Source organism: Cuculus canorus, chromosome 15 (assembly GCF_017976375.1).
Source record: "Cuculus canorus isolate bCucCan1 chromosome 15, bCucCan1.pri, whole genome shotgun sequence".
Lineage (NCBI taxonomy): Eukaryota > Metazoa > Chordata > Aves > Cuculiformes > Cuculidae > Cuculus > Cuculus canorus.
Genome location: NC_071415.1, coordinates 9,225,954 through 9,238,270, shown reverse-complemented (window position 1 = coordinate 9,238,270; position 12,317 = coordinate 9,225,954). Strand labels below are relative to the sequence as shown.

The 12,317-nt window shown below is 47.8% G+C and overlaps 1 protein-coding gene across 2 annotated transcripts; it reads right to left on the bottom strand.

Annotated features, from left to right (window-relative positions):
- Positions 1-1,288: 1,288 nt before the first annotated feature.
- Positions 1,289-11,271, bottom strand: SSTR5 (somatostatin receptor 5). Of its 2 annotated transcripts, none has more exons than XM_054080065.1 (2): positions 10,963-11,271; positions 1,289-3,284 (listed from the first exon to the last, which is right to left on the bottom strand). In XM_054080065.1, exon 2 carries the CDS (start codon positions 3,218-3,220, stop codon positions 2,108-2,110), a length of 1,113 nt encoding a protein of 370 aa, XP_053936040.1. In that variant the 5' UTR covers positions 3,221-3,284; positions 10,963-11,271; the 3' UTR covers positions 1,289-2,107. The 2 variants fall into 2 exon arrangements, with proteins under 2 accessions (XP_053936040.1, XP_053936042.1); XM_054080067.1 differs by lacking the exon at positions 10,963-11,271 and adding an exon at positions 10,650-10,691.
- Between the last annotated feature and the right edge of the window lie 1,046 nt (positions 11,272-12,317).

Here is a 12,317-nt window from a genome sequence, read left to right as displayed (position 1 = left end):
CTCCCATCTGCTTCTCATTACGTTTGTGATCTCTAGATGTGTGACTTATTCTAGCAACATGTTTACATTTTTGTGTTAAAGTAGCACTCACACAGTCCCTGTGGGTCTGATACACCTCAGTCTGAAAAATGCCTATGAGGAGTGTCTGATCCTGGGGTGGAATGTCTGCAGGGATATTTTACATTTCTCTCTCTACCGTTCTTTCATTCTATGATACAGCTGGTGAGAGCAACCAGCATTGCTCAGCTTTGCTGCTGGCATGAACAAACCTCTGTTTTCTTCGTCTCGCTGGTTTTCCCTGTGCTTAAGAGCTCAGTGGCTCCAGATGATCAGACCAGTGATGGAGGATGCTGTAGATGTACTCAGCACACACTTGGACTTAATTATGCATCCCTGTTCTTCTGCAGAGCAAGCTACCAATGCTGTGTACATGGAGCACCCTCCCTCTGTGAGAACATTAATTATTACTGCTGCTTGCAAAATGATCTGTGAACTAAAACGAGTTTTTCTAATTCTCTCACTGCAGAAGAAACTTCAGCTAATCCACTGGAGGCAGATGGACTTGGCAGAGATGACATAAAGGCCTGTACAGGTTAATTGATGTGTCTCAAGAACTGATAAAAGAGTTGATTTATGCCTGGAACAGCCTGATAATTCTGGAAATAATAGATATTGCATGACTTAATTAATCAATGTAAAGCTGGTTGTGCTGTGATTTCGAATTAACAGCCATGGTACAGGGCAGGTGTATGGAAGGTGGGCTGTAGCTTCTGCTGCGAGGAGCCTAAATGCAGCTTCTAATAGTCCAAACCAAGCACCAGGCTCTGGGTACATCCTGGAATTCTCTCTCATTATATCAGGTGAGTTCTTGTGCTCTTGTGCTTGGAGAATTCGTGGCCAGATCTGATGGCATGAAGGAGGTAAATGATGCATATATACAGAACAACAGTGGGCAGGAGCAAGAACTTACTTAGGAATCGGTCCATCCTATGACGTCATGCTAAATGATTGCATTAGGAGTAAATAATTTTAAGGTCTGAGTGGTTTTATCTCAGGCTGTTTCCTTGCCTGGTGCTTGTTCCTCAGGGCTTGTGATCGTACAGGCATGTCTGTTCTCCACCTGCACAGATGAAAGAGGACACAAAGCAAAGGCTTTGCCTGCTCTGTGCTACAGGTCCCGCGGGCTGGAGTCAACCTACAGGGCAAAAGATGTTTTGTTCTGGTTTTGTCTTCTTTTGCATGGTGCCTGACCCTGCTTGGTGAAGCCATGAAATAGTCAGAAGGGGATTGAACTTGTTTTAATTTCTGAAAATACAGTTCATAGTCATGTCCATACTTACATTCAAAACCAATAAATATACACAACAGCTTTCCAGGACTTCACGATCATCATTACTTACATAATAATAGTGGTTACATTACATTCTATATAGAGTTTGGTTTAGAATGTGAAGGTATTATGAATACACTGAATCCTTTCAATAATCTTTTCGTAGCCTTGTTTTTAGTCTTTCTTATTGTGTTTGAAAGGTTCCTGAATGCTATGAATCTCTTCTGTGGGTTAATGAGAGTAAAACAATGTGAAGGGACTGTGTAGCACTTTATAACCATGGCTTATACACAATTTCAAGATCAGTGCTGCGGCCTTTTAATATGAAATTTCCTCTTAAGAAATAGTGGGGGAGGTTGTTTTGAGATCCGTTAAAACTTCCGAAGGTATTATCTGAGCTGTTTTCTGCCTTGATCTGATCTCAACAGTGCAAAGCAGCCATAAACTCAGCTCAATAAGGCAGTTAAAACAAGTTTAGTGTTGTTTTGCATCTCTAGAGCAGTCTAAAGCTGGCAGTGTGTACAAGTAAATCAGTTCTCTAGAGTACAGAAAGTAGTACCACACATCTGACTTAGCTAAAACACTGTAAGAGCTTCACACTGCCCAGTAGAGCCCATAACACTTTTAGCTGGGAAAGGGAGGGGAGTGAGAAGAAGTCTATGTACATCTATTTGGGCTTGTGGGCCTCCAGATTTTAGCTATGCCGTGAATTCATCTCTCCTTTAAGTCCCAAAGTTCTTCAGGTCTACAAGTGCTTTGCAGTACCAAACCATGCCCTTAGACCTTGCTAGTCTGCATATGTCCATTGAATTCAATATTTCTCTGGGTTAACATTGACTCCTGCAAGCGGCTGCTGTTCTCTTGCCTGTGTTCAATGGGATCACCATCCTCCACACCATTGCCCTTTTGGAGGCAAAGGACTTTCTGAAAACTCTGCTTGAAGTTGTCAGAAAGAAATCCATAAAGAATGGGGTTGGCACAGCTGTTTGCATAGGACAGGACCACCACAAAGAAGTACACCCCTACCAATACAGGGTCTTCTGGTAGTATAAATATCAAATTGACAATGTTCATTGTGTAAAACGGGAGCCAGCAAAACACAAAGACCACCACAATGATCACCACCATCCTTGTCACCTTCCTTTCCGATCTCCTGCGCCTCGTAGAGCCAACTCGGATCCCCGAAGATTTGACTTTAATCACTATCAGCAAGTAGCAGAGACAGATCACCAACAAAGGACCAAAAAACCCAAGGACTGATGTGTAAATGATGAATGCTGCTGACCAGATGTTGACGGGCTCTGGCCAGTTCATGTTGCAGGTCTGAAAGTCTTCCTGCACATCTGAAAAGATGATAACTGGAAGCACCACCAAGAATGAGAATGTCCAGACAGTCACACTGATGAGCTTGGCCACCCTGGGACGTCTCCACTTGGTTGATTTAATGGGATGAACTACTGCCAGGTAGCGGTCCATGCTCATCACAGTCAAACAAAAAATACTAGTGAATTGGTTAATACCATCTACAGTCATAACCAGCCTGCACAAAAAGGAGCCAAAAGGCCAATAGGAGATGGCGTTTTGGGTGGCTAAGAAGGGCAGGCCCAGCATGAAGAGTACATCAGCCACAGCTAAATTCAAGATGTATATGTTGGTGACGGTTTTCATCTTGGCATACCGCAAAACCACATAAATGACCAGCGTGTTTCCACTGAGTCCGACTGCGCATACAAGGAGGTAACAGATGGGAATCAGGACTTTGTGGATGTATTTGAATGAGGGCTGCTCTGAGAGCATCCCATTCTCTGTCACATTGGTCAGCAGTGAGGAATTCACATCGCTGGAACTGGCTTCTGTGCTTAATGTGTTGGAAAAGTATAAAGGATCCATGACTTTTACTCCTCAGTTTTTCTCTTAAGGCTAAGAGAGGTTAAACTTCATGGGCATCTTGTTCCTAGAAATTAAAAAAAAAAGGGAAGAAAGAGGGAGAAAGACTGAATTCAGAGCAGACTAAGCCTTAGGCGTCATTTAATTTTCTACCCACAGTCAGAATTTGTGTTTGAATTGTGCAGTTAATACATTATAAGACCAATACCTGAACAAAGCAACTGCACAATGAGAGAGCCCAGGCGCTCATCCCAGTAGATGGTGGTATCTCTTTAGTTTTCACAAGTTCCGTGTAGTGGGGTCAAGGCTAGACAAAACTGAGAAGGTGGGAGGCTGCACGATGGTAACAGGGTATGCATCCCGCTGGGAAACACAAGTGAGAGCAGAGAGTGTGATGGCCATCACACTTCATGATCAGAGAGAAAAGCTTTCCTGCAGCAAGAGAGTCTGAATGCCCCAGCAAGCGGGCCATTCAGGTCCATAGCCTGCTGGTAACACTGCCAGTTCTTCCTCTGCTGAGGAGAAATGTCAATTCTTGCATGCCTCCTGTGCCACTTGGCAAGCAAACTTCACAATTTGAATGTCTCATTCCCTGTAACCTGCCATACACACCTTTTCCTCTTTTGTGAAATCAAGGAACAGAGAGGATAACATTCTCTACTTCCCACCATGCACAAAAATAGACAAACCCAGAACCCACCTTTCTTCCTAGCTTTCTGTCTGAAAATGGATACAGAAAATGTTAGTAGGTAATTTGAAAGGCTGAATAAACAGTGCACATAAATCAGGCTGAAAGCAGAGCCCCGGCATTAGTGCTGAAAGCTTTGAAGTCCAATTTGGAGCAATTCTGTTGTCACTTAGCAGAGGGTGCCTGGAGAGGCTCAGGAACTGACTCAGCCCTCCCTCACTCCCGTATAAGCTCTGGATGCTTTCAGAATCCAGAACCAAAGGTAGTTCCTGGCTCTTTATATATGAAGATCCACCACGATGTTTCACAGGTCTCCCTGTTTACATAGAAATGATCTCAGTTTGATGTATTCCAATGCCATTTACTGCCTGGCAGAACCGATTGAGAGCACCCAGGGAACATCGGCAGCTGTGTAGGTGGGGAAACAAAACCCTCCATAACAGCTCATGAGAAATAATCAATGAACTCCAAGAGGGAAAGGACCGTGTCTGAGAACACTTTTCCATCTGGTCAGGCAGCATGCATGCAGGTGTGAAGAAGGCAATGGAAGGGAACAAGCTGATTCTTTTCCATCTCTCAAGACTATTCTTCCCTTAGTGTTTCTGATTGCCTCTCCTCTTACACTGAAGTGCGCTTTTTGCCTAAAAAACCTCTTCTGCTGCTAGAACTTTAAAGTGCAGTGGACAGCTTCAGGACACAGATGGCTGAAGAGACTTGATGATAGAATGTGTTTTATTAAACAGTCTGAAGGGCAGAAAATTTCAAATGCTTTCTTTCTGTGGCACATTTGATTCACAGACTATTTCTTCATCCATTGTCTGAACATGGTCTGAAAAAAAAAACCCTTTCTGCTACAAAAACTTTAAAGCATCTGCTATAGAAGAGTGGAGATTTAAAACACCAGCCTGGCCCAAGATCTCTCCCAAGTCTGGCCGTCAGACTCAGGTGAAGGTGCTCAAGTAGGGTTGTAGAATGGTTTGGGTTGGAAGAGACCATGAAGGTCATCCAGTCCAACCCCCCTGCAGTGAGCAGAGACATCCTCCACTGGATCAGGTTGCTCAGAGCCCCATCTAACCTGACATAGGGTATTTCCAGAGATGGGGCATCTACCACCTCTCTGGGCAGCCTCTGCCTGTGTTTCACCCCCCTCAGCATAAAAAATATCTTCCTAATATCTAGTCTAAACCTCTTCTACCAGCATGTGCCCAGCAACTTCTGTTCCCATCACATGATGGTGAAGCTTCCATAATAATCCAGGGGCACAAATCTAGATTCAGAACCACCCAGCCCACATCACACCCATGCCTTTCAAGAGCAAGCAAAATTCTGTACCACCTAAGCATGCAAAAGACTTCGTGCCTCCAAGAGGAATGCAAACACCTCCATGGGCTCGTTACCGTGCTTTCTCGTTGGGTGAGAAAAACTGCAGTGCGTGAGAGTAGAAGTCCCTCCAGCTACCAGCAGTAATCATAATACGCTGTTCTGATTTGGAAGTGTGCAGATGGGAAGTAGGTGTCTCACATGTAACTCTGTGGCTGGGAGGAGGTGTACCAGAGAAATCAGAAATCCAGGGCAGCAGGAATGGTGAAGCTGAGAGCTGCCAAAGCTCAAACAAATGCTGGCTTGAAGGTGGAGATGAGAAATAGGCAGGGACGATCTGCAGGTTCTGAATGTTACCACGGCCTTTGGGGTTTAAGTATTGTGGCTATGGGCTCCCTCCAAGGATCATTGCAGTTTTTGAGAGCACACGTCAGGGAGAGGTCAGCTGAGACCACACTCTTGTGAATTAAATAGGTCTACATTTATTGCTGATAAGAAAAGGCAGACTCCAGTTCTGGCGAAAGAATGGGCTTAATTCTCTTCTGGCACTGATTTTAAACTATAAAGTTGTATTCAGATTATTTGGGGGGAAAATTGGGAGAAGCCAAAGCAGCACCATACTCCTCTTAGGCTGTGAGGGGTTTGATCTTTGGAAGACTGCATTTCCTTGCAAGCTGTGTGACCCAGCTAAAGGGAAAATGGATACATGAAATAGGTGGTGGGATGTAGCAGTTGGTGTTTGTAAACTCATATTCACGGAACTGCATCTTTGGGACCATGTATGGTGCTGAGATTGGGAAGGTATTTCTCCCCAGGAGCAGTCCAGGTTGGCTCAACAACATCCAGTCTGGGCCGAAAAACAAAATTTTTTTTTCCAGGATCGGAAAAATACAAGGACAGTAGAAAGAACCAGTGCTGCCACTCAGTAGGGAATGGTCAGGAGATGTGGTCATGTGAGGCTTTCATCCTAGTACTACAAAAAAATGAGGATGGACATCTTTCTTCTGAAGTTACCTCATTTTTCTCCCGCAGTACATATCCTTGACATTGTTGACTATAGAAATTACATAGTAAGTTCAAGGTTTTTACTCCTTCCACTACATTTGGAGTTCAAGCCTTGGGAGAAGCAGTGAGGAAGGAGTTCCTTTATATGGATAACCTCAAATTTCTTCTTATCCTGAAGATGACTGACTGCACAAAACGCCTGCTTGCCAACAGCCTCAGGTTCTTTGAGCCACCCATTTCTGGCATTCCTGACGAACCCAAAGGATTTTCTTGAGGAGCCTTTGTGTGTTTTCCATGGAGGGACAACTCTTCCAGCCTCCTTCAACAGCAGCAGTGATGTTCTCCTGCTGCCGTGCTGTCCCCAGAAGCCAGTGATATCTCACCAGTCTGCTTCTTTAGTAATTTCAGGCTCTTCTCTTGGTTTTGTGCGAACATTAGCCTTTACTGTAGGTGGTTTTTTTGTTCCATTTGATGAATTTTGCGACTTTCTCTTCAATGGTGGGGATGATTCAGAAGGAAATGCGCTTGCTGAGGCTCTTTGGTGACAGCCTGGAGGTTGGCATCACCAGCAAGGCTCTGCCATCACCTGAACATTACCCACACCCTGGCTGTGGATGTGATGTGCTTGGAGTCACCCAGATCTAAAACCTAAGCCCCACCTTTCAGTGCTTTGCCCACAAAGCCACTAAAGCCTTGTTGCCTTCGCCTTGTAGCCACTGGTATTTTAGGATTCATAATGGCATGGCAACAACAGAAAACACTAAGCAGCTGCAAAAACGTGTTTTTCTGGCTGTCTTTGTTGAGCACAGATTATTTCCCCCTCTGATTCCCTCTGCTCCCTAGCGGGTAGCTTGCCCCTCACCGGCACAATTGCATCCAAACTTATATTGCCACTACAGCAGTTAATGACCACGAACCCCAACAAAGGAAGATTAAACATAATTAAAGCATGCTGACATATCTTATACACTTGTTTCGGTATTCTTAATCAATGGATTAATAAAAAAAAAACACCTCTAGGGGACTTCCTCTCATCCAGATTCCTTTTCCCTTTGGCGTTTGATCTCCAAGTCATCATAGTGGTACACTTCATAAATTACATGCTTTCTGCTTAAAACACAGGAATCAAAAAGGACAATGGAGCTAAGAACATAGCTCCAGAGTAATCACTAATTTCAAGTTCTTCTTTTATAAAGCAGTACCCTAAAAAAACTATAATAGGCATCCCCTGCAGCTGAATATCCGGGACTGTCGGCATCCCTTCCCAATGAAACCCAGAGAAGAAATAGCAGAGGTGTTACAGCACAGACCATTCTGCTCAGAAGCAGGTATTTAGCCTTTGTGACAATTTCACTAGCAGGTGCCCTAAACCTGCTTTTGCTGGGCACAAGAGCCGGCATCTGACAGCACACAGCAGCCTATTTGTGACTGAAGCATCCGCACAACAGAAGGAAGAACAAACCTTAAAACTACCCAGGGAGATCAAGGTCGAAATTCTTCCTGGCTGTGGTTACAATAGCAAAGCAAAAATAACTCTGTAAAGTGCATTCCATCAATGTCAAAGCTACCTATAGCTGGGATGAAGAGTGAACTAAATAAAGAGACATAATTTTACAAGTCAAGATTTGATCTCGCTGCCTGTTTACCACTGCAATTATAAGTCTCCCTTATGCAGCATCAAACATAATTGCTGTGAAGAGAATTACAACAACAGAATGGCAGATTACGGCTTCCAAGTGCAGAATAACTAGCAGGAACAGACGAAATGGTAATCCAGACAGATACGCTTTTACAACAGATGGCCTTGGTAGTAATGGGGAGAAAAGCACCTGGATAAGTATCCAAGAAGTATCTATTAGCAGACGAACTTCATGTTTTCACCCCTGTTCCATGGAGTCAGCTGCAATGTGTTAGTGGAGAAATTTGCTGTAATGAAGCAAAGAAAAGCTCTCTTGGTCCCATAGTGAATTTGCCCTTTTGGGGATGAATGTTCATCATCTGCCTCTTCAGACACAACTCATGGGGGTCTCGATGCTTTGCATTTGTGTGGACCAAGCAGGCAGAGCCAAGGGTTGGTGCTGCAGGAGGGACAACAAACTGTAGGTGGAAGGGAAAAGGAGGGAGATGGTGGTGTGATAGTTGGTGTCACCTGGCAGAGCAGCTCTGAAATAGCACAAACACCCAGGCTCTGCATGAGGAGGAGGGAAATGCAGCGTTGTGCCAAGACCTGCTTCAACTTCCTACAGTTCTAATAACGTTCTTATACTTTTAAACCAGTAGCTCCCTGAAAGTATAGAACTCTCATCATTTCATACACAAAGTTCTTCGTTTTCCCACTCCTATTCCACCACCTGGAGTAAAGAAGCGAAAGGATTCAGTTCAGCTGGGAACTTTCTCCTTGTTAAAATCTGGTATTTGATGTTTCTCAAGGTGTGTTTCTCACACCAAAGAACCAGGTTGTTTGATATTTTACTACAGAAGACACAACAAAACCCCTTCCTTGCACTGAACTGGTTTTCTGTTTCAAGTAACCATGTTGGTACCGAACACTGATCAGCTGAAGTCAAAGTTGAATAATATCCTGCCAATTTTAGCACTATCAAAATCTTCAGGATCTCTGTTTTCCAGTGGGCAATAGTTTGTCAGCACCCTGCTCGGGCCAGTCCAGTGTTTCCTAGAGCACCCTGCAGAGAGGTTACCTGATGACTTGGTTCTATTTTTAGATTGCAAATAAACAGCCTGTAAATACAGTTTGTCAAATACTTGCTGAACGCTTCCCTCCCACTACAAACATACTTGAGGCTCTGTTATGCTTTGAGATTACTCACTTCGGCTGAGCCAGTCCTGTCACACAAACCCTCATGTAAATCACACGCTTCTGGTTTTGCTCCCAGATCAATTGATTTAAGCAACTTCAACCAGAGGGAAGCGTCAGGTCCAACACATTCACGCTCGCACCCAGGCACATCACCCCTACTGGCACATCACTGTAACCAGGGGGGTACCAAGATGTTTTTCCACCCCTTTCTCTCCCCTTGCAATCCATTGACACACACTGATCGCTGGGACATGGCAGATTCAAATATAGTTCATTCAAGGAACTTTCAACTGTGTCTGCTCCCAGGCTGAGGGTGAGTGGATTCCTTTGGCTCAGGGTCCCCTTCCAGGGACCTCAGGTTGGAAGGAGCTCAGGAACAGCTTCTCTTGCTACAAAAAGTGGAGCAGCTCCAGGAGAAGAGCCTCGGGGACACCTCCCAGGCTGCAAGGACTCTGTCTCAGGTGCATCCCACCCCAGCCCTACAGTTCAACGCTGGCCACCAAGCCCTGGTGACAGCCCCCCCAGGCACTGGGGTTCCCGACACAAGCACTAACAGACCGATCCCACACCCTAAGTACTGCCTGACTGGGGTAACCCGCATGTCCCCCGCCCCCCCAGAACTATAATAAGCCTTGAGCTTGCCCCAAAGCAAGCCTGCAAGTTGAAAACATCTGAGCCAGGTTGTTCTTTCCCTGCATTTCAGTGCAAAGGTCTGGGCACAGGGAGCGAGCTGTGCCTGGTTCTGCGGGTGCCGGGAACTGCAGCGAGACACACGGACACACGGTGCTTCTCAGCCCAGACCGATGGTCCCCCCAGGACTCTGCTCTGACCTTGTCCATCCCCTTCTTGACCGCTCTGGAGGACATCTGACCCCTCCCCTGCACTTCCCTCCTGTGTTTTATGAGAAACGAGCATCGTGCCCTCACCTTTAGCCCCCCCCATGGCTCTCTGTGCCCCCGTCCCACCAGTCTGGGCAGCATTCGGGGCACTGTCACCTTCTGGGGTCACGGTGGGGCTCGAGCCGCTCGGAGCAGGTGGCGTTCCGAGCTGTGCCTGCTCATCCTTCCCCCGGTGCCTTCCTCCTCCCTCTCAAGCGACCGCTTTGAAGCAAAGCTAAGGGTTGTCCTGCTTTCAACACCGCATCCTCTGCTCTGCCAGCGGGTCCTGTCCCTCCCTATACCCCCGGCCGGGATGGGATCACTGCTCTCCAGCACCAAACACCCCGTAAAAAGGGACAAACTCGGGATGGACTCTGTCTGTGCGGGAGCTGCAAACGGGACCGAGAGCTCCGGTGCCTCCATCGCGCTCAGAAGAGGGGTGAGATTTGCAAAGCCCCGGGTTGCCCCATCCCCTTGGGTCTTGTCTCTCCCGCATCCCCCTTCTGAGCTCCCCACCTTGGAGCTCCTGCATCCCCCTTCTGAGCTCCCCCCTTGGAGCTCCCGCATCCCCCCTCTTTCCGAGCTCCCGCATCCCCTCCTTGAGCTCCCGCACCCCCCTCTCTCCTGTCTCTCCCGCATCCGCCCCTCTCCGAGCCCCCGCATCCGCCTTTGGAGCTCCCGCATTCCTGCTCGCTGCTCCCCTCTCCCCCCGGCGATGGTTACCTGCAGCTCCAGGGACTCCTGTTGTGCTGTTCTGCTCCGCCTGTACACACCCCCACATCCCCCCCCTCCCCATCCCCCCCAGCCGGGAGCGCACCCCGAGCTGCGGGCGGGGACCCCGGGGAGGAGGGACCGGGGCTCCCGGCTGGAGTGGGTGTCACAGCCCGGGAGGGGACAGCTTTGGGGCCACCCACTCTGCAGAAAGTTGGATTGGAGGGAGCCGAAGGGAGCAGCTCTCCGCCGGGATGCTCTGCCCCATCACCACCCCAGCATTCCTGTCCCTCCCTTCCTTTCCAAAATTCAGGGAAACCCTTACCTGGCTCTGCCGCCCCAATGCGCTGCCGGAGCCCCTCGTGTGCCCCCCACACCCCGAGGGGGAGGCGACCCCCGGCTCCGGGGAGGGGTTGGGACCATCCGCGGAGAGGATACAGGGGCATCACTGGAGACCTGCATTTCCTCTCCCGATCTAGCTCCTTTCCAGCTTGACAAGTCCTTTTAAAGACTCCGACAGGCTCGTTTGGAGCTCCCTCCCCTCCCCGAGCGCAGCTCCTGGGCGTGCGGGCTCCTCCAGGGGCGGTGGGAAGGGGCTGTCATCTTCACCACGTTTATCTCACACCCCCCTCCCTGGGCGCTGAGCATAAGGGAAGGCTGAATGACAGGGTCTCACTTGGCATCCTGCCTCTCCCTGGAGCTGAAATCCCATGTGGGAACGTTTTATTCCAGCTGGCCCTAGCGGAAAGATGCGGGGTTTAACATCCCGGGTCCAGAGGAGGCTACAAAGATGATCCGAGGGCTGGAGCACCTCCCATAGGAGGACAGGCTGAGAGAGTTGGGGTTGTTCAGCCTGGAGAAGAGGAGGCTCCCAGGAGACCTGGGAGCAACCTTCCAGTACTGAAAGGGGCTACAAGAAAGCCTTGGAGTGGCTGCTTACAAAGCTTTGTAGTGACAGGGCTAAGGGCAACGGGTATAAACTGTAGAGGGGTGCATTTAGACTGGATATAAGGAGAAAATTCTTCACTATGAGAGTGGTGAGGCACTGGCACAGTTTGCTCAGGGAAGTGGTGGCTGCCCCATCCCTGGAGGTGTTCCAGGCCAGGTTGGATGGGCCTTGGGCAGCCTGAGCCAGTGGGAGGTGTGCCTGCCCATGGCAGGGGGGCTGGAACTGGATGGGCTTTAGGGTCCCTTCCAACCCAAACATTCTATGAACATCCTTCCCTCTTTGCCACTGCCTATGACTTCTGACTTTTTTTTTTTTTAAAATAAAGATGATCTTTCACCACTTGGGAAGACTTTGAAGCAACCAGGAGTCTGCTTCCAGCCTGGCACAGTTATGCAGACTTGCCTGCTTTTCAATACTGATTTCACTGGGGTTGGACCTTAGTCCTCTAGTGGTGATGAAAAGTCTGGGTCTAATCCTTAGCATACAATCGATTTTTAGAGCAATGGCTCCAGAAATGAGCTGAGGGCAAACCCTACATCTTCTACTCCTTCTCAGTTTCTCTGTTCCTCCATGGCAGCGGGGTTGGAACTAGATGGTCTATAAGGCCCCTTCCAACCCAAACTATTCTGATTCTATCAAGCTAAATTCTATGATTTAGTTCCTCCTAAATTCCCTTTGACTTCACTGGGGTTCTGCTGGGCACGAAGGGGCTGACACATTCTGCCCTTTGA